Source organism: Drosophila tropicalis, unplaced genomic scaffold (genome assembly GCF_018151085.1).
Source record: "Drosophila tropicalis isolate 14030-0801.00 unplaced genomic scaffold, ASM1815108v1 contig_694, whole genome shotgun sequence".
Lineage (NCBI taxonomy): Eukaryota > Metazoa > Arthropoda > Insecta > Diptera > Drosophilidae > Drosophila > Drosophila tropicalis.
The window spans coordinates 4,816,517-4,840,047 of record NW_027173176.1 but is presented as its reverse complement, the minus strand read 5'-3'; the positions used below and the strand labels follow the sequence as shown (position 1 = coordinate 4,840,047).

Here is a 23,531-nt window from a genome sequence, read left to right as displayed (position 1 = left end):
CATCCAAATTAACGAATTATTCAATAGAATAATTACAGTACAGGGATGATTAACCAACATGTGGAAAGAGAAATACAAAGTAACTACATATAAGGTAAGGACCGGGTCAAGTTGGTAGGTCTATCCAGAGGTTAAAGACTTCTAGGTAAACCTATTCTTTTAACCATATTCATCTTTTCTGCTAGTCCATGAGAAATTCAGTCTTCCAGCATTGCCATTAACTTTAACAAGCACAAAGAAGACTCAAACACAATGCAAACAAACCAAGACTTTCATTTACTTTGATTTTTACACTTTATTACACCATTTACAAATACATTCATGTGGGTATGTGGGTTTTTGTTTTTTGCATTAGTAATATAAAAATAAACAACAATTTTATTTTGCAATCAACAGGAAATTCGTTAGCAACTTCTACATCTTCTTTAGTCTCAACTAGATACGCAATCTCTTGATGGACCGATAATGATAGCCATCATCTTGTAGAGCAGCAGAAGCCTCCTTGCTATTGGGCACCTCTTCGGCCACGACATTATTGTTATCCAAGGGTGGCAAATATTCCTTGGTGGGCAAAAGATCGGGCACCACCTCGGGTGTACGATAATGATAGCCATCAGCCTCTAGGACTGCCGATTCTACTTCCTCTTTGGGTTGCTCATCCTCGATGACATCTTCATGGGTTTTAACTTCAACTTCTGGTTCTGCCTCTGGTTGGGCTTCGGTTTGAGGTTCTGTAACTGCAGCTACTGTGGTTGTGGGAATCACTTCTTCGGTGGTTTCTTCGATCTCTGCTTCAGTGGTTGTGGATGGCAGTTCTAATTCCTCATTTTCCTCCACTGGTGGCAAATATTCATTATTTACGGGTGGCAAATAATCACGAGGTGGCTGCAAGACGTGTGACAACGAGGATGCATGTTGTTCAACAGGTGGCAAATAGTCACGACTAGGCAAGGGCGGCAAAACCACTGGGGGCAGGTACTCCAAAGGCAGATGGGAAACATCGCGACGGATCAAGCTTCGGCAATCGACCAAATTAATGGCACAAATGGCCAGTGAAATGGCAAAAAGAAAAGCAGAAAACTGTTGCTGCAAACAAAAAGTAAGATGAACAATCGTATCCTTATAAGCCTGCTACTAAAGAAGTTGACAAAGTGAGTTTACTTTTAAACGATATTTTTCAATTTTGATTCGTATTCTTCATTTTGATTTTACTTTTATCACATTTTTCACTTTTTAATAAGCACAAGAAAAAAAACAACAAAAAAAAGAAGCCCAAGAGAAATATGTTTCAAAACTTTATCATTTCTGTGTCCTTTTAATCCTTGAATTCGTTTGGCCACCCAAAGGGCACAACGAATGCGAACTTGAACTTACCATGTTGGTATACTGAAAGAGCTTGTGTCTGACCTGCTCAATGTGTTAGATAGTTGCGTATGGTTAAAGTTGATGAAATTGTTTTACTATTTATACGATAAATTAGCGACCGACCGCAAGAGGAAGAAGCAGAAAATGATGATGATGATGATGACAATGACGATAATGATGAAGAAGAAGCAATCGAAGACATGGCGCACTTAGCGCTTGGGTTTCCGCAACATTAACACCAACTCAAAAAGTAAACTTCTTTAAACCTGTTTGTAGTGGTAACTGAGCTCCAAACCTTCCTACGTCCCCATCTCCCCAGCTTTACTGTCTGTCCATCGCGATGGTCTTCAGGTAACGTTTCATTTTCATGGTTAATTTAGTGTTTCTTTTACTTTTTTGGTGGGGTATTTGGTATTTGGTCATTGATCGCTAAACTCATGTGTGTGTTGTTGTTGTTGGGGTCTTAAATCATCATCAATTGTTTATCTATTTGCTCTATTTATATTTATTTTATTGTATATTTTTGTTGTTGCTGAAGAATCTTTGAGACTTATTTTTTGTTTTGTTCATGTGTCAAATATTTATTTCACATTCTACAAATAAGGGGAAAACGACATCGAACAGCATCGATAAAGACTGAAAGAGTTCAATTCCATTCATTTTGACGGCCATGAAGAATGCACTTCAAGGTCAAATGTAATGTAAATCTGTTACAATGTCAAGTGTCTTCAATTACAGATGATGAAGCAGTTTTTCTCTTCGGTATTTTTTTTTTTTTTGTGTCAGAACCAAATAAATGTGGCACAAAAGTCACGACGATTTGTTAGGTATTCGATTTGATACCTACAAACATATACATCCAAATATATATACATATACATACATACATAGCTGCTGCATCATGGTAAAGCAATTAAGAGTTGAAAATTTTCAAGTTGCGGCTTATCACACACTCACACACACACACATACAAATACACTCAAAGAGAAGAAGATGGCACCAAACTCCTCTCTTAAGCAGCTTAGTGAAATGAATGAAAAGCTGTGAAAAAAAGTGAAAAGACACACACTTAGAACCGCACATACAATATATCATTGTCTAACCAAGACTGGCCCGCACCCTCTGGATCGCTCCCTGTTAAGAATATATTCAATCAAATGCAAATGCCATAAACCAAGTTAAGCTGTCACAAATCCATTTTATCAATAAAAATATTAGTCTACCATTTTGCTACTTCAAATTATATAGAAACAGCAGATTTTTTTTGTCAGGGCTGCCAAAATCTCTTCTTCTCTCACCCAATCATAGATTGTCCTTTGTCGAAAAATATTTGATAAAATTCATACAATGATTCTATTAGTTTTTAAATTTACTGAAGCTTCTTTCGGTTCCGTCCCTGATTGTCTGACTGTCTGTCTATATACTTATTCAGATGAGTAGGTGTGTCTATGGTTTGGTCTCCGTTATCTTTGCATGATTTCCGGTTATTTTTTGTTTTTCGTCTATTCTCTTTTCCGCGTTTCTTTTTTTCGTTTTGCAGCAAACAAGGGAAAAAAATTTTTCAACGTGCGGGAAAAGCAAACAGGCAAACAAGCAAAAAACCGAAAGAAAAAAATTATTATTTTTGTACACTCCGCTCAAACAACACCGCCAGCACCACCGGCACCGTTCACTGTGGTGTTGCTGCCCTCCACCGCCCACGTCGACACAAAACAATTCAATTCAAAATGTAATTTTTTTTCAAGGATTAGTAGAAATTGGAAAAACATTGTTCTCTGCTCTTGCTTAATAGAAAATCAAAATATTTAGTTAAGAATTTTCTCCTTTTTGTTTAGCCTGTACCCGATGATGGTGCTCGGTGACGGTGCCGGTGCCGGTGCCAGAGCCCAGTGCCTGTGGGTTAGACCGAAAGTAAAAAAGCAAATCGAATGGAATGTTACAATGAAACCTGGCCCAGCAAAAAAAAAAAAAAAAAAATAAGAGAAGGTAAAAGAATAAAGGAAGACACAACAAAAACCCAAAACCCTGAACAATTTGTTGCCCAATTGCAACTGTAGACCAGAAATATTTCAACGCTAGTACACGGCACTCGTATATACAGGACGGGGGGGAAGAGGGGTTGGTTGGAAGTAAAAGGCTTTGGATTTTGTAGGATAACCAGCGGAAACGCATGTTTGTGCGTTCATGTGACCACTTTGGGGATATTTCGATGGCAACACAAAAACGAAGGAAAGAAACGCAAAACAAAAAACACAAAAACCGATTGAACTAAACTAAGCCAACAAACTGGAACACATTTTTTTTTGCTAATGAACTAACACAACACGGCTATTTGATGGCTTCGCGCACATTCCTGTTCCTGTTCCAAAATGTAACAAAAATTTTTCAATAAAGATGGTCAGATTGTCTATGGGGGCAAAAGGTAGCCAGCCAGTTCCTAAAAGCTTGTCTCGCGACTCTATTTCCTCATCATTTTTGTGACTTCTTGCGCAAAAGTACTAAAAAGTTCAACTGCGATTTCGACATTCTACTGAACTTTCTGAAAGAGTGCCCAAACATATTGAACTTCGTTAAAGGATTGGCACAAATAAAAAGGCATAAGCTACTTGCCCAGGAGGCGAAACGTTCTTCCAAATGATGTTGGCTCCTCACAGGTTAACTTGGCTAAAATTGGGCAAACTATCTTGACGCTAAACAGAGAAGAATGCCATTCTATTGAACTTGGATACCTAGTCTAAAAAGGATTACGAAAACCTTATACTTTTATATGATGTAGCCCCTCAAAAGATAGATGAAGTTTATTTAGTCTTAAGCATTTCACACTAACTTTTTTTTTGTAAAAAAAAAAAAACGTTTCATTAGTATGCAAAAAACTAAATACATATACAACACATACTCTTAGCCAAGTCAAGTCGATTGGCTTACTTAGGTTACTATCTGTTTTGCTTTTCCCCCTTTCTCTCTCTCTCTGTGTGTCTGTCTTTATCTATCCTTCTCGCTCTCAACGCCTTGCCTGAACTTTGATTGATGTTTGCTTTTTGGTCTTGGGTGTCATTTGCATGCAAAACTTGCCAACTATAGGGAAAACTTTAACACACACACACACACAAATAGAGAGAGATAGTGAGAGAGAGGGGGAGAGAAAAAGCACGAGGAGCAAAGACATTGGAGGAGATAAAAAATTATACAGAATGTAATCACGCCATGAAATATGCAACAGTTATAGCGGGAAAAAGTAAGAGACAGAGCGATAGAGAGAGAGAGAGGGGGGATAGAGAGCAGTGAAAACGGAGTCAACAAATTAGAAGCAATTCACGTGCCTGTCACTTTAACACATTACGCTCCAATTACCAAGTCAAGGGAAAACAAAAAGTAAAAAAAGGCAAAAGAAAGACGCAGCAGGCCGTGTGTGGAGAACTCTCCATCCTACTCCCCACTGGATTTGGCGAGTCGTGTTGTTGGCTGTAGTAGATGGAATATCACTTTCTGCATAATAAAATCATTCCAAAGAGTCATAGAGGCTATTGCTTAAGCCTTCATCCCATGTGTGTGTGTTGCCGCTCGTTGCCAACATGGAAAATGCAATGCATACTAACTAGAACAAGGGAAAAAGAGCAACTATGTGGCGGAGGCGGAGAAATTGTGTACGGATATCAGCTATGCAACAGGCGGACTGACTGCATCTAAAACAAAACCCCAGCAGCTTAGGTAAAAGCTCAAAATGCAAGGACCAACATCAGCATCAAAAAAAGGAAAAACGGAAAAACCTTTCACATATACCAAATTTAATTACAATTTAAAGGTTAAACCCATTTTCAATGTGCCTGCTGAAAAAGTATATGCAAAAGGTCAACAAATTTGCCACAAAGAAATATATAACGCATACGTCATGTACGCCAGCATAAAAGGATACATTATGCTGTGTACACTTTTGACCAAATTGAATATGCCCCCTTTATGCAAGGGTATCACAATGTTGACATAGCGTTCGAATCCTTTCATTCATTTTACATTCAGTTTAATTGAATGAATACAGAACCGAATGAAATCAATGAGAGGACTGAGAACCTTTTTTTGGTATTCCGACTTTTGCTTTTTCCTCTATTATAATCAAAAATTGAATTTAAACGATTCATTTAAAACCACATTCTTTAAGTTTAAGTCTGAACTAAACTCCTTTTTGCTTTGTGCGCAGAAATATCTTAAGATATTTTTGCAAATTTTTAATTGTCTTCTGTTTTTTTTTTTGGGAAATTTTTCTGGTGGTTTGGGTTGGACATTTATTTATTACATTTCATTTTGGTGTTGATTTGTCGAGCTTCTCTTTTTACCCTTTTTTGTCAAAGTGAATTTAATTGTCTCAATTATGCGCTAAACGTCGCCCATTTGTCGCCCAAACCCAAATCAAGCCAAGGTCAAAGTTAAACGGTAGAAACAAGTCAACTTCATTGAAGCAATTTTGCACCTACCCCAAAAATAATCAAGTGACTTACTAAAAAGTTAACGCAATTTTCTTCCCATCGGTGTCAAGGAATGGCTTCCTTGATAAGCACAGACCATCGGGGACTGAAGGTTGAAGGGGTTGTACTGAATGGGTGATGGTTGCGGGGCAACTTCAAAAAGTTTCATCCAACCCTTTTTGTGACTTTCCCCTTAAGGTATTGTTCTTGTTTCTTCTTCGTCTTGTTGTTATTGCTGTTGTAGTTGCGGCGGTGAATTTGGTTTTAGTAGATTGTCGCCACCATTTTCACGCACAGTTGAATGCACTTTTTGTGCGTTCATTAACGAACCCAAAAAAGGGGACATGGGACAATAGAAGGATGTCGCTTAAGACAGAGAGTGAGAGAGAGAGGGAGAGAGATGGAGCCTTAAGGGCGAACGAGTTTGCTTGATAAAATGGTAATATACTCAAAAGTTTACTTTCTCAGTAACTTACAGCTAAGCATTTTGTATTGAGAATTGAAATGTTTCACTCTAGCAAGGATGGCATAGGATATGGCATAAGAAATAATTGAAATGATGTTAAAACTCTTTTCGTGGGTGTATTTTGCCTGCTTACTCTATCTACAGTTGTCTATACTAGCCAAGTAGAGGCAGGCATCTTCCAATTGGCTCATCAGTAAGGTTTAAAGACTACTTTTTTCCAGTTTTTACTGGCAAAATTGTTGAAAATATTCTAACTGCTCAAGTGGTGCACACACCAAATTGTCAATGTAATTATGTGCAAGCCTTTTCCACCTTTGCTTATTTGGTACAACACTTCAGCTCTTGAAGTGGCGATTCTTGTAGCAATTAAGCTCCACTCCAATAGCTCCTTTGTTGCCCTCAATTGAGCTTAATTGGAAATTACAAGACAAAGTTACATACAAAGAGCACTTACATATGCATTACATAAACAGATTCCAATTGTGTTGCATCTCCAGCCCGTTCCGCGGCATTTGCCACAGGAACGCATACACATACACACACACACTCACACACTCACACACACACACGCACCGACATACAAAGTTAATATAATTAGTTTCGGTGTAAAATTATCAACGTCAACCACCAAAAGTTGCAACCTGCCATGTTGTCCTTTTGTGGGCTTAAAGTAGTGAAAATCCTGTGGCCAAGGCTGGCGCCACGCACACAACCATCAAGCCCTAGCCACATAAACACACACACAACGGAGAGAGTACACACGCACACACACACGCACACAGACTCATCTCAACTGAAGCTGTGTGCATTAAAGTTTTTTTCAACTGTTTGTTAAGTTATCCTCCACTCACAGCGAAACGTATTTCAAAATACATATGTCAATATCTACACAGGGACCAAAGCCGCAGGATATTTCCGTTCAATATTTGTACAATTTCCTATATTTGCGCAATACAATTTGTGTTCTTCACACGCCCCGCCCCACATTTCCCCCATTTAAAAGGCTAAGCAAGAGAAAGAGAGGGAAGGGAAAGAAAGTGGCCCAAAAATTTACATCTAGGTGTGTTTTTTTTTTGGAAAATTTTTGTGATTACAACACGGCAGGTTTTTTTTGGGAGAGGGAGAGGAAGAGGCTTTAAAAATTATGCCCAACTAAGTGTGAAATTATGAAAATGTCAGCTGTGGGTCTGTATGTGTGTATGTGTGTGTGTGTGTGTGTGCGTGTGTTGTTTTTTAATTACAAACCAAGTACATTGCGTATACGCCGCATTAGACAAAAACCAAACTAAGTAAGCAGAGAGTATTATATAAATTCGATCGAGGGAAACGTTTTAAACTAAGAATAGATTTTACGTTCAGCATCACATTAAGTCATGGACCATGATGTGATTCTGTACGCTCTCGATATGTTCGCCCTCAGTTTCAACAATTGTCAACTAATTAAATCGGCAACCCTCTGATGCTAGGCTACAATTTTAATTGATAGACATTTGCCTGTGTTTTAACAGTTAAAGCAAACAATGAAACAAATGGAATCGAAGAGAATACTCGATGGCAACCATTCTCCATCTATCTCTATCCATCTCAGTATCTCTCACTCTCTCTCTGTCTCTCTCTTTTTCTGTGTGTATGGCGTGTCTTTGTTGACTGTTGCCACTCAAATTGGATCAACGAGTCAAGTCATTTAAGCGACACGTCAATTGCTGTTTATTGTAGTTGTTGGCACAATTATTTAATATTAAAAAAGTTAACAGTTGCAGATGGAAAAGTTTGCACAAGGCGGTGAGTGAAAATTGTGAAAATGAAACTGAAACTGAAAATGAAAACAAATGGCGAATAATTAAAAGTAAATTGAATGAAATTCAAGATGTTGTCTTCCTCCCCTTCCACCCTCAGACACTTTTCAAATTGCCTCTTGTGTTTATTTTTGGTGTGTGAGAGACAGAAAGAGAGAGAAGAAAGGGAGAGAGAGAGCGGGGGGTATGTAATTAAAAAACATAAATCGTTAAATTTACCTTTCGGGTAGAGTCATTATCCTGTCTGTTGTGTTCAATGAACTTGCGTTCTCATTTCTTTCATTCATTTTGCTGCATTTGCATTAAATTGGACGAAAGGGAGTTGTGCGTTGTGCCAGTCAGCAGATGGAACCTGAAGGTTTATACATTATACGCCTATACAGTATCTTCAACTTAAGCCCGCTTTTTAAACTTTTTTTTTTGTTGCTGGCCAACAAATCGACAAACAAACCAAGGACCAAAACGTATAGCAAACAAAATCAAATTGTTCTTCTTGCTTTTCCTGCTGTACGTTGACCTCGCTCGCTCTCTTTTGCTGTCTCTCTCTCACTTACTCTGTTATCTGCCTTGCCATATTCTCATTTCCTTCTTATTTGTTTTCATTCATTTGCAAGAGGGACAGAGGACAGAACATAAAGCAGTTTCTTCCACTTTCAAGTTGCAAGTTGTTAAAATAAAAAAAATATATCTATATGGATGTATATTTTCCATTTCTGCATCAATTTTAAATGCCCTTCAAAAAGAAATGGATTAGTATCAAATTGACTAGACTTGATGTCTCTTTATTTATCTCTCTCTCTCTATCGCTTACCCAGAATCTGCACATTTTAGCTAATTATTCAGTTTCACACTGTATCATTTATACCAAACACACAACAAACATCAATTTCATTAAAGGGTATAAAAACTTTGGCTAAAACGAAATTAGCCTGAATCTTGGGTTACATTTTGTTCCGTTTTTTTTTTTTTTCTGGTTGCGAAAAATTGTCTGGGGAAATTAAGAAAGCCGCAGGTACCTATTCGCCCCAGCCCCCCACCTCTTTCCACTTTTTATTTTGGTTTTTACTCGTCTTTAATGAAATATGACTTTTGGTTTATCAACATCAACATCAACGTCAACGTCAAGTCACTTTGAAATTTCGCTCTTTTTTCCGGTTGAACATTACGCATACGCCACGCTGAACAATGCTTAACAAATTGTAGAAATTTCTCACATTTTCATCCCTTTTTTCGTTCGGTTTTTCGGTTTTTTGTGTTTTTGAGCCCAGTTAATTATCACGGTTGAGTGCCCAGCTAATTGGAGTTAGGACTTAAACCAATTTATATATTTTTCGGTTAACTGAGGCAAATGTTGCCTCCTGTTTATTATGGAAAGCCCCCTCTCCGCTCCATTTGGGGTATTTTTAGATCATAGTTTTCCCTTTGCAGTTTCTCTTCTTGCTTTTTTCGTTTGCAATGTCTCATTAATTGTTGAACTTCGATTTGGTTCAGTTGATTCGGCCCTTACATGTGTGTATGTGTGTTTTTTGGTTAACACGCAATTTCTGTGCCACATAAATTTAAATTGAATTTTAAAAATTCAAAAGGCCTCCCATAGACACCTTTACGAGAAGCAGGGGCCAGGGTGAAGTGGCCAAACAAGAGAAACAAGAAGATTTATATAACAATGCCAGACATATTTGTAAGGCTTTGGAATGGCTAAAATACGGTGCCTCTAAGAAAGGCTTCTAGAGGCAATCATGAGGGGAAAATTGAAAGTGAAAATTCAAGGGCACTTGAGCTCAGTCACCTTATAAATATGACACAGACTGTAGGCGAAAAGTGTGGACCTGGAGCTGGGTGCTGGATCCTAATAAAAATGTTAGCATTGCTATCGATTTTTGTTAGATTTTTGCGTCGTTACTTTTTCACTTTATAAATATTTATGGTAACAAATTATAATGATTTCCTTTTTTGGGAAAGACAAACTATAATTTAATACATTTTGAGCAGACAACTTTATTTCAAGCAAAAAAAAATAATATATATATATAACAAATTGACAAAAAAAAAAAAAAAACGGAAACGAAACGAAAGAAAAATTGAAGAAAATCAAATCAGAAATTTAAAATCTGAAACGTCTAACAACGCGACGATATTGATAGCCATCCTTGGTGAGTACGGCCGACTCGCCATTCGAAGGACCCTCCACAACGACCACCTCTTCCTCCTCTACAGGAGGGACATCATCTTCAGCTGCCACAGGTGGCAAATACTCGCGAGGTGCTGCCTCACGCAACTCGGTGGGCTGTTCATTTGGCTGCTTGTAATGATAGCCATCGTCAAGCAATTGAGCCGAATGAACCTCAGGCACTTCGGTGGGGGCATCTGGAGCAGCCTCGGTTTCCACTTCCACGGGCGCTTCGGTCGATGGTGGCAAATATTCACGATTCACCTTGGGTTCAGCAGCCGAAATAACTTCTTCGGTATCATCGACCGGAGCCGGTGCTGGAGCTACAGTTGAAGCTACAGTTGGCAATGGCGGCAAATAGAGATTACTAGGTGGCAAATATTGCCGTGCTGGGCCAGCCAAATGGGAGACATCACGTCGGTGACGTAGCTTGAGGCGACGCACAGTACGATATTCGTAGCCATCATCACCCAAGGGAGAAGTCTCGGTGGAATCAGCCAACTCAGCGGGAGCCAAATATTCCGTTACAGGTGGCAAGTAGTCAACTGGAGCAGAAATGTCTGCCAATTCGGAGACATCACGAGCAAAACGGGGATTAGCTGCTGCCAAACTGGCCACTGCTGAGAGAGTTAAAACACTGCCAAGAGAGAAGATTTTCTACGCAAAAGAGAGGCAAAAACTATATAACACGCTCCTTTTAATTCCTTTTTCCTTTTAGTCCTTACCATTTTTGAAAGATGTTTGCTTTTTTTGCTTGATTTTGCTTCGAGTGATTGAAGTTGTTTGATGATTTAACCAAATGATACAACAGATTTTATAGTAAAATTTGGAAATATGTCTCGTATACTCTACAAACAAGAGTACATTCATTTTGAAAACAAGGTGAACATATCATGCACCTCCTTTGAGACAGACAACAATGTTAGATAACTTTTGCTATCAAATGTAAATGTTATATCATGAATATTTCAAATTAAACAAAGCAATTTTATTTTAATTTAGTTTTAAAACAAAACTAAAACCAAGAGTATTGAAACTTCGTTAAAATTGAGGCTCAAAAACCAAACCTCGGCTTCTTATTTTTTGAAGTGGACACTTTGGTTGAAGTCTTCCACATTTTGCTTTGCTTCGATTTCGAATTCATGGGCAATGTCAAGTGGAAGCCCCCGCTCTCCAAAACTGTTGACCTTTCTTACTATAACTCTAGATATATAAATATAGATACATATATATTTTGTTAAGGTGTTAATTTAACCGTCAGATTCAAGTGATGAGGAAGTACAATTGTCCATAGGCCAAAATTGTATTGAAGAGACTCTTCAATTAAACTCTAAAGTTCAGTTTCAGGTTTTGTTTTCGTCTTCTCTCCCCTTTTCTCTCTCTCTCCGTTTTTCCCCCATTCTTTATGTATTCTCTTTTTCTGACCAATTCTGACCAATTCGTAATGTAATATGTATGAAAGAGAAAAAATAGTTTTGTTGACATTTATTTGCCATGCAAAAATACATTATTTAATCATCAACTTATAATATGACATGTGCATTTTGTTAGATTTTTGATGGTTGGCAACAATTTAATGCATAGTTTATAAAACACAAAATTGCCGACAACAAAACAGGAAGGGATTTGGCCGTGTACATGAAACAAATCACTCGCTAAGCCGCCTCCAATTAGAGGTAAACTAAAGGGGGAGCTTAAACGGAATTTGTAAACCTCAAACAGAAATTCAAAGTGAGTTAAACAAAAACAAACGCAGGCATAATGAATAACGAATTTTGGTAACGTTTTGCAATAATAATTATGTTCAATTCCAGGACTGGGAAGGTGGGATCAAATTATTGGCATTCAAATCGAGAAATTCCATAATCATCATCGGCATGTGAAATGTAAATAACCCACGAATGTGTTATTCAAACGAAATGCAAGAGATTTAGTTACATTTCACTTGTGCAATTTATCGTTAGCCTTTAAAATTTCACCTTCTAAGAGTTTTCGTTTAAAATTAAACAAGTTTATGGGTTTTATAGGTTATAATGTATATGTATATTTGATTAAATTCTGACGGGGGACCTAAAAAATTCTTCACCCTCTTGCCTAATCTAATAAACACGAAGAAGGCTGAAATACAAATACAAATAAATCATGGGCGATGTCTTTTGCATTTTGCCTGCCGCGTGCCTAAAAGGCGGCAACAATTTCCGCTTTTTGTGTCATCTTCAAAATTTGTTGCCTGAAAAGTCTCCGGCATGAAATAGGTGTACACACACACACACACGCACACTTGTGCTAAAAAGAAAGTAGTCATTTTTTTGTTGCTTCTTTTTTTGACTTGCGACTTGTTGCTGAATATTCTTCTTTTTTATCTTCTTGACGTTTTTAAAGTGGCAGATGGAATGAAATGATTCTCATGTTGGGTTTTTTTTCTATTTGTTTGCCTAAAAGCCACTCATGTGTAATATTTTATGCGTCTACGTGTGTGTGTGTGTGTGTTGCATGGAGAGGGATGCGGTTTACAGTCCAGGGGATTGTAATTTATAGTACACACACATCTTGAATATGTTAAGCTATAAATTTGTACGAGCCTCATTGACTTTGACTTGTGATTTCATTTGCCATTTTATTTACAAGTTTTACTAGTTTACAGCGCTTTGAGAATATTTTTGTTATTTTTTTTTTTTTTTTTTTTGTTTTGATTATCAATAAAGCTTAAAGCCCTTTATCGACCCTAGCTTAGCAGCCATTAGCCTTTAAAGCCGACAAAAGTTCACCTGAGTACAACAAGAACAACAAAAACGAAACTAAGCTCAACTCTTTTCCTTTTTCAAGAACTGCGCCCGCGGGTCTTCTAGAGAATGTTGAAAATTCTCGTGTTTGCTTAACGTTGGCAACTTGGTTGGCAAGGGCAAGGAAAAAAGAACAGGAGCGAAAATAAAGGGCACACGGCCAGAAAAAGCAAGACAGATTCTTAGCTGAGTTCGTTACTCCCATTTTGTGATACCCTACAGTTTATATACTATCAAGGTATACACAACTGAGGGACATTTCATTTAAGAACAAACGAAGCCACTTAAAGTAAGTATCTAGCTGTTCGTACTGCTAGCCCATATAGGGTATCAACATGTCGTCGATCTGCCTAGTTAGTAAAGTGTTTTTACTCAGTTTAGTTTATGCAAATATTGGGTCTAAGGCGAATAGAAGGCAACAACAGACTTGGGGTCGCCAAACAACTGCATTTATTAAGTTAAAATATTTATGTATATACATATACATATACATATACATACATATTTTAAATAGGAAAAAATGACAGAGCTCGAGATGAAACCCTAAACAAAACCAAACGAAGTTTCTATACTCTAAACAGTGCACATTCCCTCAAGGTTCTGGGGCCTTATAGTCTACGATAAAGACGGGAACTTAGCTTAATTTAGACAGGGCTATACTTATCTATATATAGCAATATTCCTTACCCCAAGTTATAGCCAAGTTGAATGTATCCATTTGCAAGAGTATCAAAAAGGTTGCAAGAGGGGATATCGATTTACACAAGCTATTTACGGAACTGAAATTACTTTCGCTCACAGTAAGGGAGAAAGAAAGACACAAGAGAGGAACAGAGAGCCAGAGATTGGGGGGAGAGAGCGAATGAGGAGGGAAATCTCGACACGATAATCCTTTTCGTTTTCTGTGTGTGAAACAAATTTGCAAGGACACAACATGCATTTAGCATCGCTCATTCAATATATAGCATTCTGCATTTCAAATGTTGTCGTTGCTATAATTAATTGGACTATAAATTCATGCGAGGGGCCTCATCTGATTGTCGGACTGACAGCCAGCAAATAGGATGTGGATTTGGCTTAAATATAAAGCTTCTTAACTTGAACTTAACTTTAGTCATCTGGCGTTTAGCCAGAAAACTGTTGTTGTTAATCACAAAATAGCTGGAGGCTGGTAATTAAGCCACCGCTACATCATCGTTCTTAATAATGATGATGCCAGTTTTGGTTAGATTACCTGACCTCAAGTTGCTCTTTAGGCTGTCAGAGCTATTGAAAAATTAATGAGCTTGTGTGTGTGTGTGTGTGTGTGTGTGTGTGTGTGTGTGTGGGTAGCAAGTGCTAGTGTGTACATTTTAGGGGCTGCGAGTTAAATGAGCCCACAGATAATACCAATTGGCAAGAAGAAAGCTAAAATCAAGCAAAGTATTTTGATAAGCCCAGGGTGGCCAATAAATGAACATTATGAAGAAGTTGATTTGTTATATCTATATTAAATGAGATTTGTTAGATTAAAGGCCTATACTAACGATGTACTAACTATTGCATTAAAAACCTTCGCCCAACATGATCATTTTTTCCATTTGTTAATAATCAAAGTGAAAAGCAGACTTTTGGCAATACGAATTGCAAATTCACTCTGTAACCGTCGCAATCATTCATCAATCATATCGAAAACGTGCAAATCGTTGACCTACACCAAATATTCACACAAACGACGAAAAAAATATTATATATCAATAAAAAAAAAACAAAAAATTTCAACCAAAAGGTCGGCTATGAATTCCAATTTTTTGGTTAAATCAATACAAAAACGAGAGATAAAACTCGTGAATATCTTATGTTGGTTGCAGGTTTTTATGGCTACTTTTTCTTTTTTTTTTTTTTTTGCCAAAAGATAGTTTATTCAAAGGTTGCTCTTGGGAGGGTGGACCTTGGTCCGTTTGTGGCTCTGTTTATGGTTAAAGCTTAAATTACGCTTGATAAAAATGTAACTTTATATGGTCCTTTGGAAGGCCAACAATTAGTGCAGGGTTTATGTTCACTGCTCTTGCTCCTGCTTGCTCTCAAGCCTTTTCTTCTTCTCCTTTTTTTTTTGTGTGTGCGTTTTGGTCGATATGAAAATCATGCAGATGTTTTTATTATATGACTTGGGCTTCTTTCCTTCCGCACTCCCTTTCCCCTCATTCATTTACCTTATCCCTTAACGCTATGTTTTGTGCCTTATGCCTTATCCTTTTCACAGTCGTTGCCATGGCTATAGGCGCCTTTAGGGCTTAATTAATGCACTTGCGCGTGTTAATTCAACTCAAGAGAACAACATTAAGTGCTCGCTCAATCAAGTTAAATTACTTTGGTTTGGCTGCCCACGGAGATAATGGACCAGAGAGTTGTCCATTTTCTTCAGCTTTTTCAGGTTTTTTAACACATATCTGTACACACACGCACACCTATACTCACATATGTACGTATGTATGTATGTGTGAAAATCAATTGTGTGAAGAATACTTTTTAATAGTCGAATCAAAAAGTTGAGCAATTAAAAATGAATCTCAAAGCGGAACATGAGTAACAATTGAAAGGGGGAAAAGTTAAAGGATATGGTTATGGATACGAGTATAAGACAAGGATACGCCATTAATATATATACATATGTATATCCTGATGATGACAGCCCGCTTGATTGCATATTAAATTGTCAAAGTTGAGGGCAAAATCAAAACAATAAGGCCAGCAATCATCATCATCATCCAATGATGATGGGAGTAGCCCCAGGAAGGACATTACAAACAACAACATGAAAAAGAAGTAACAGCAGCAACAGGAACGTCAAAAAAAAAATAAGGACACTATAACATGTGTACACATGTGTTTGTCTGTGTGTCTGTGTGTGTGTATAAGCTTTTGACTGCCAAAATAAATTGAACGAAATTTGTCAATATCAACTTTGAAAACTGTTTCACAGTCACAAAAAAAAACATACGAGTCAAGATGATGATGTTGATACACGAGGGTAAACTCAAACATTTTCTAATCAAAGTGTTTTTGATCAATCAGTGTTTGTTAAACAACAACAAGACCAGGGAATGTAATCATTAAAGGCGTGCATCAGGTGTAAATTGTGTCATGAAGTTAATTTGAATTGTTAGGCTATATTTCTATTGTCAATAATGACCAACGATTTCACAACTAAACCCAAACGCAAAAGGTTTTAGAATTTACTAGCAAAGAAGTAAGATTAAATATTATTTCCCGCATAAAATATTTATGGGTTACTTTTGAAAAATAACTTTTGGTGCTTCATTTCGAAAATCTTTCATGGTTACCCATGTCAAGTTCACATTAAAAACTTATTGAAATTGTAAAGTAAGGGATTTTTGATTTCTCTCTTTCTCTCTGTGTGTGTGTGTGTGTCCTTTGCTCTTTCTTTCCCTCTCTTTCAATGAGATGTGCTTTAGCTTGACAGCCTGTCTCTGGCATGTTATTTTAAAATTATGCATATTTATAAATTTAATTTCTGCATTACACACAGACACACACACACACACACCCACAGACAGACACGCAATTTGACAGAGACATTATATGTATGAAAGTACGCTCACACACACACACACACTCACACATACACTTACACATGCTATGCGATACATTGCAAGCGTTTAATAAGAGCAAAAAAATGACTGCAGGGCCTTATATGTAACATAACAGAGAGAAGAAGAAACAAAAGGGAAGCTCGTAAATCGCTGGAAATTCCACTACATGTGGCGTATGCGTAATATTTATCCTCTCGTTCTTTATCCCCATTCCTGTTAGCTTTTTTTACTGCGATTTTGGTTGTTGGTTTTTTTTTTTTTTTTTTTTTTGTATTTTTTGATGTCCTGGCACTTGAGTTTTTGTGTTCTTCATACAAGCTTTGTGTTTTAAGCGATAAAAATTTAACCGAAAAGAGACAAAACAAAAAACAAAGAAGGCAAAAAATTAAGTACGTAAAATAAACGCAAAATACTTTCCCGCCGTCTGTGTCAAGTGTCGAGAAGTTTAATGCCCGCTACAGGGGGCGTGTCGAGGGCTTTATATGCGTCCTGTTGCTTGGGGTTTCTACCTAATTGAGCGCTAAAAATGACATTAGACAGTACGAAAATTAAAATGAATTCATAATTTAATGCCAACCAGAGTTCAAAATTCCCCCCAACAAAAAAAAAACACAATTTTTTATTGTTCTTTCCTTTCCTGGGAGGGGGTTGCCTTTGGAATTTAGGAAGCACAAAGCCATAAACGTATTGTAATCGTTTTGTTAGACTAAGTTTATGTCTTCTATCGTTCATAAAAAAAAACACTTCTTCAATTAGCAGTGATCTTCTATGGCAAACAGAACCAAAAGTTCTTTGTAGTTTCTATAGATTGCATACATTAAGGGGCAAATTGCCTCTATCCCCCTGTTTTATATCCCCATATCAGCCACTGCTGGCCACTCTTTTGCACAGGAAATTGCCTCGAAAAGAAAAAAAAAGAGAAATTGCAACATCAGCTCGTTTTTTTTCTGTTGCCTCATGGCCTTTTGGGTTGTTTTAATAGGAAAATTTGCAGTCAATCGATTCCATTTCATGCCTGTACAGCCAACTCGACGAAAAATATCTTTGTCGTTAAATTGCGTTAGGACTCCACAAAAATTGAACATTTTTTGGCCACTGGCAATAATCGAAAGGAACTGCACATAAAACTATGTTATGTTTCGGTTATCATGTTATAATGCCAAGGCTAGCATAAACAATGAAAAATCAAACGATTTATATTTTAACGCGGAGCGGTGTATCAGTATTAAACCAACGAAAAAGGTACAATTTATCAAGTATGCTCTATATTTTATATATTTGAAACATTTTAACCACAATTATGGCATTTGTTTGTCTTTCGTTTTTGGTTTTGTGTGTCATGTTAAAATAATTAAATCTATTTGAAATGAAATAAAAATTCCAATCATTTGTTCATTATTGTGGAGTGGATTGGGAAATTTGCATTCTCCTCGTGCACTCCAAAGGTGACACGTAACAGAAATACTTTCTCGTAATTTGACAACAATTTACCACAAAATATAAAATTTCTTTCATTTTTTTTGTGTTTTTGTTTACTTTGAATAAAATAATATATGAATTTATGTATGAATATGTATGCATATTTGTTTCCATGTAATCATTATTAAATAATAATAAATCAGCCAGTTAATACAGCAGATTATATATGGATATATATTTATTTCTTTCTCGCTCTCGCTCTAGCTCTCTCTCTCTCTCTCTCTCTCTCTCTCTCTTTGCAATCTGTTTATAAACGAGAGGGTTTTAATACTAACAAAAGAGAGTAACAACAACAACAACAACAAAATGCCACAAACAATCACGAATACAAAATATGAATAAAACAAATTCAGGGGCAAAAGTAGCAACAACAGCAACTTTGACACATTTTTACTTTTGTTTGTTTTTGCAGTGAAATGCAAACATTTTAACTTAATTAAAATGGGAGAAGAAGAAAAAAACAGCAACAACAACAACACCAAGAAGAATATGCGTACTTGACTTCCCAATAGGCCGACTTCAGGGATACCTTACAATTGATTTTGATTTGATTCTCAGGCACATTCAGTCACGGCCTTACCAATGAAATTTATGAAGGGCAAAAGAAATTCCAATCGAATGTGAAAGAAAAAATCCTTACTAGCCTCTGGGGTCAGTTTATTTTTATACACGAATCCCTGTAAAAAGCGGAAGCCAAAATTGAAGCTGAAAGAGACCTTTCATCACGTATGTATGTATGCCTCTTATTCCTGGAATCATCGTGTGCCTAACTAAGTTTGGGCCATGTGTTAAGCAATATATCCTTTACCACCCCAACTGCAGGGTACACATATCTATCTAAGCAAAATCTGATGAGTGTGAGAGGGGCACAGAGAGTGTTAGTGCATTGTTGGCAATTTTACTCACAATTTCCAAAGGCCTAATAAATCCAAGAAAACTCAAATTACAACATTTTGTGTGGTCAGTCTATTAATTTTGCCAGTTAAGACAAAAATGTTGATGCAGACATCCGTATGAGGACAGCAGGGGACAATTCCAATGCGAATGTGTGTGTGTGTGTGTGTGCAGGTGAAAAATGGAAAAAACTTTGTGAGAGAAAGTATTACAATGCATAAAACTGCAAAAACAGGAGCGGAGATATCCTAGAGAAAGAGAGCAGGGATTTGGTTGGGATGGGAAGAGGTACAGTGAGGTGGGAAAATGTTCTCTGCCAAATGGTATCCAATTCATTCACTCGGCACACACATTTTCTAACTTTCTATTGTTAAAAGTGGAAAAATATTGCCAAAGCAACTGTTTTCAAGTTTCGAATTCACATGTACACTATCTACCAAAAGTATAACGACTAAGCGATCTTTTTATGTGCAGAGGTCTTCTTGTACACTTGCTTATGGCAAGGACTGTCTGCAACAAAGGGAGTTCTATGCACATTTAAGCAATATTCATTTATACACATTGTTTCACACTCGTTTTCATTTAATTCTACATGCTCCTGTTTTCCAAATATTGTCGAGTTAATAATATTGTTTTTCTTGGCACCACTTGAGAGTTAATCACAGTCTATATGCTAGGAAGAAACACAACAAGGTCTTCTTGTCTGTCTAAAAGGAGAGGAATCTTCGTAGTTTACTTTTGGGTGGCTATTTCAAATCGAAAGTTAATTTTTTACAAAGGCAGCCTGAAAGTATGCAAACGAGACGGGACATTCAGATTCTTGGCCCAATTTCTAATGAAGAGAATCAAAATTACTATTAAGTCGAACCAATTCTATCTAAGTTGCATTCTTCTAGCTTCTCTTATCAAATATTTTATTAGAGAACTTGATGACATTCAACATGATTCACAAGACTAATAAATATTTACAGCACACCTTTATATCAACCTATGATAAACTGACCCCTTGTGAACTACGCCTTTGGCACACAACAGGGAAAATATTGTTACATATTCTTGGAAATTATTTTACCTGTAAAAATCCAAGGTGCATATATCTCCAATTAGTGCCAGAAGCTGCTACATAACTAGTTGACGTTGACCATTTATGTAATCTGAGTTCTCATAATGTCAGTAGGTCCCGTAGAAAAAAACAAGAAAAACGAAATTTTTGTTGAAAATTCATAGCCGCAAGCAAAGAAGTTTCAAACCAACAAGAGACTCTAGTGTTTGGCAGCCTAATAATTAACCAATTACCTGGCCGCACTTCAAAAGCTTCAGGAGAGTTAGGTTACGCATACACACACACACACACACACTCACACACAGATAGAAGCAGCAAAAAAAAGGCTCAGTTTACCTAACAGCACGTGCTGGCTAGAAGAAAGTCGGGACTTGAAGAGGATTGGAGGAAAAACAAGTTCACACAGAGCCTGTGTTGCCTGTTGCCTTTGCCATTTGACCAGGCGAAAAGCAACCAAAACGAAACGAAACCAAACCAACCAACCAACCATCCCGAGGCCATATTTAGAGGCAAACGTAAAACTTTCATTTGCAGTTGGCGTAAAGGGTCAAGAAATTGCTTATTCATAGCTCCAAAACCCGCACAAATGAGCGACCATTAACTTTAACGTTAAACTAAACCCCTCCTTAGAGAGAAACCAAAAAGTTGCTATATGAATCTCATATACATACACTAGCACAAATCAAATACTACAATGCCAAACGAAAATCGCTTTTCAGAAAACAAATAGGTTTGGATTTCTGAACGATTCTAAGTTCATATTTTCTTAGCTAAGAACTTATGATTTCTTTAAGTGTATGAAATTTAGCTAAAAAATTGCTATAACTTTTAGCTACTTAAAAATTTCGCCAAAATTATTTTAAATTCATTCCACAAAAGTAGACAACACTTATCTAGGATAACGTTTTAAGGCATAACAAGGGTTCCCAGTCTATCCACACACACAATTTCCTCTCACACACACACACACACCCACACAGCACGTACACATATACAACTTTTGTTTTGTCATATTTGCTAATGAAAACTATGAAGAAAATTGGTAGGAGAGATTTTTTTTGGTTTTGGGCCACGTACACAGCTCTGCCCTGGCACATAGCAAAGTAACTAAAAAGCATGAAAATTTTTGTCCCATGGACCAGACCCAACCTTTGTTAGTGTCTACCTTGACAACGCTCTTTAAGAAGAAGAACTGACTGGATGAAGGAGGTGGTTAGTGGTCGAAGAGGGGTGGTAGAGTGAAGTGGAGTGGAAATAAAAAACGCATATTGCGTAAATTTCGATGTCAAAGGTGAAGGCAAAGGCAAAGCCAAAAGTCACAGGCGTCACAGGAGCCCAGAGTACTCATTGGAGTCAAAGATGAGAGTCAGGTGCGTGTGCGGCGGCACTTATGAGTGGCACTTAGTCTGGCCTAATACCCATCATTAGAGCATTTAACAGGAAACACGTGACACTGCATAGCATATCTACCAGCCGACTGCTACACTCCTCTCCTCTCTCCCTCTCACACTGTCTTTATCTCACACTCTTTTTGGTTACTGCTCCTGGTCCTGAATTCTGGATTCTTGCAAAAAGCTTGCCCAACAACAGCAAAACAAAAAAAATGGGTCATAGAGGATGACAGAAAAAAAAACAGTATATGCCTCTGGCAAAAATTTCACGCCGCAAAGGATTTGTCATGCGAGAGGATTTTAAAGTGCCAACCAGAAGCAGAGCAAAAAAAAAAGGGAAAAAATGTATTGGAAGTATAACAAACCGACTCTTCTCTATGCAAAGTGTTAGAAACAGAGCCCTGAGGCCCCCTCTTCATGTGATAGTAATTAATTTCAAATTATTCTAAGGCTATGAGTTGGTAAGAGGCTGGTGAGAAGGCTTAGTTATGGAATTTGTTTCGACTGGCATATGGCCTTACCTTATCCTAAGGCAGAATGAAATATTTGCTTTTTTTCCACAGAACTAACATAATTTGAGACCTTCAAATAAAGGACCAACAAAGATTGACTGTTAGACATAGTTTTTGTCTCCAAAACTGAGAACTAACTTCATAAAATTGTCAAGCAACAATACTAGAATAGAATTTTGAACTTAAAATTGTAGATCAATTAGTTTTCAAAGATGTAAATCAAAGTATTGTTCCTAATTGCACTCATATGTACATACATTGGAAATCTAATCTCATTAGTTGAACGAAAACAAATTGACTACTGCAGCACTTCAACAAGTAGCAGTAGTAGTTAAAGAAGAAATTGAAACAAATTGAAATTGAACAAAAATTGAAACATTGCCCGCGAACGTTAAACATAACGAAAATTCAAATATTTTCAAGTCGAGAGCTTTACGTTAGATATGGAAAGGCAGAAAGCTGTAGAAAGCTTTTTCGTTCACTTAAACACGGCGGGAATTTTGTAAGGGACTGTTAAACAGAGAGAAATTTAAATTTGAATTTGAAAATACAATATAGATTTGGTTTTAATAGTTTAGTCGCAGCAAACTAGTCCTCAATAAATTGTAGTAGCTTTTATTAGCTTACCCCTAAAACATCAATTCTTCTCAGTTTAGCCTTCAACAAAATGTTAGAATTTGATTTGCCATTGGTAATATTTACACGTAGTTCTGAAATGGAAAATTATTGGTATTAGTTTAGAATATAACCTTGCTTTAAAATGCTTTACCTGTGATTTTACATACTTTAATTTATTACCGTTTCGTTGGTTTCCAATTATTGTATAACTGTCTGACTAATCTATTAGATGTTTCACACAAATTTCTTTGAAATTATGACAGTCCTGAAAGAAAGTTAGAAAGAAAATACATTGAAGACACAATTTTAAAAGTAAAACAGCTAAATACCATTGAGGACCAGACGATACAAGACACCAAGTGAAGCTGTTGCCGCCATCTTGACTCGGCAGAACGTCTTGCCTGTAGGAGTCTCCTTTCCCGCATATTCTTTGACAAATGTTTATTTACTGTCGATCTTAGGTTTTTAAGTCCTCCTTAAGTCCCTTTGGCCACTTCAATCTGAAAACTTTATAATTGTCAGAAATACTTTTGTAAAATTGCATATGTATGTGTGTATGTGAGTTTTCCATTGGATTGATGTAACTGACCTGTTGATATCTAGACAATTGTTTTGTTGCACTTATCGTCTTATGGCCGCCATTTCTATTAATTGTTTCAATTTCACATAATTGATTTCAAAAAATTACCAGAACAATCTATAAACTCTAATTGGCTGCACAAAATTTTATTAATACAAATTAATTTAAGCTTAGCTGTAAAACAAGCGGCGGCCACCGATCGCGTTGCCACCCAGGCAACAGCTGCGGTCGCCCTTGTTGTTATGCAACACTTTACTAAAAACCTGTATTTTAACCATATAAAATACTGGCTTGTGTGAATTTTCCAACACTAAAAGCACGGAGTGGCTACTCTAAAAGCACGCAGTGGCAACTCGATCGT

At 37.0% G+C, this 23,531-nt stretch overlaps 3 protein-coding genes across 3 annotated transcripts in view; all 3 read right to left on the bottom strand.

Moving 5' to 3' along the window:
* LOC137579395 (uncharacterized) overlaps positions 1-23,500 on the bottom strand; it is a 66,330-nt gene extending 42,830 nt beyond the window's left edge. The window contains 4 exon segments of the mRNA XM_068293139.1: positions 22,600-22,682; positions 22,758-22,855; positions 22,920-23,097; positions 23,180-23,500. The gene's annotated coding sequence lies outside the window, so the exon portion shown is untranslated.
* Positions 436-8,913, bottom strand: LOC137579200 (uncharacterized). Its single transcript, XM_068292906.1, has 3 exons — positions 8,899-8,913; positions 3,208-3,258; positions 436-1,086 (listed from the first exon to the last, which is right to left on the bottom strand). Exons 1-3 carry the CDS (start codon positions 8,911-8,913, stop codon positions 436-438), a joined length of 717 nt encoding a protein of 238 aa, XP_068149007.1.
* Positions 10,192-22,968, bottom strand: LOC137579199 (fibrous sheath CABYR-binding protein). Its single transcript, XM_068292904.1, has 3 exons — positions 22,920-22,968; positions 22,600-22,682; positions 10,192-10,914 (listed from the first exon to the last, which is right to left on the bottom strand). The coding sequence occupies exons 1-3, from the start codon at positions 22,966-22,968 to the stop codon at positions 10,192-10,194; spliced, it is 855 nt and encodes a 284-aa protein (XP_068149005.1).
* Positions 23,501-23,531: the final 31 nt, after the last annotated feature.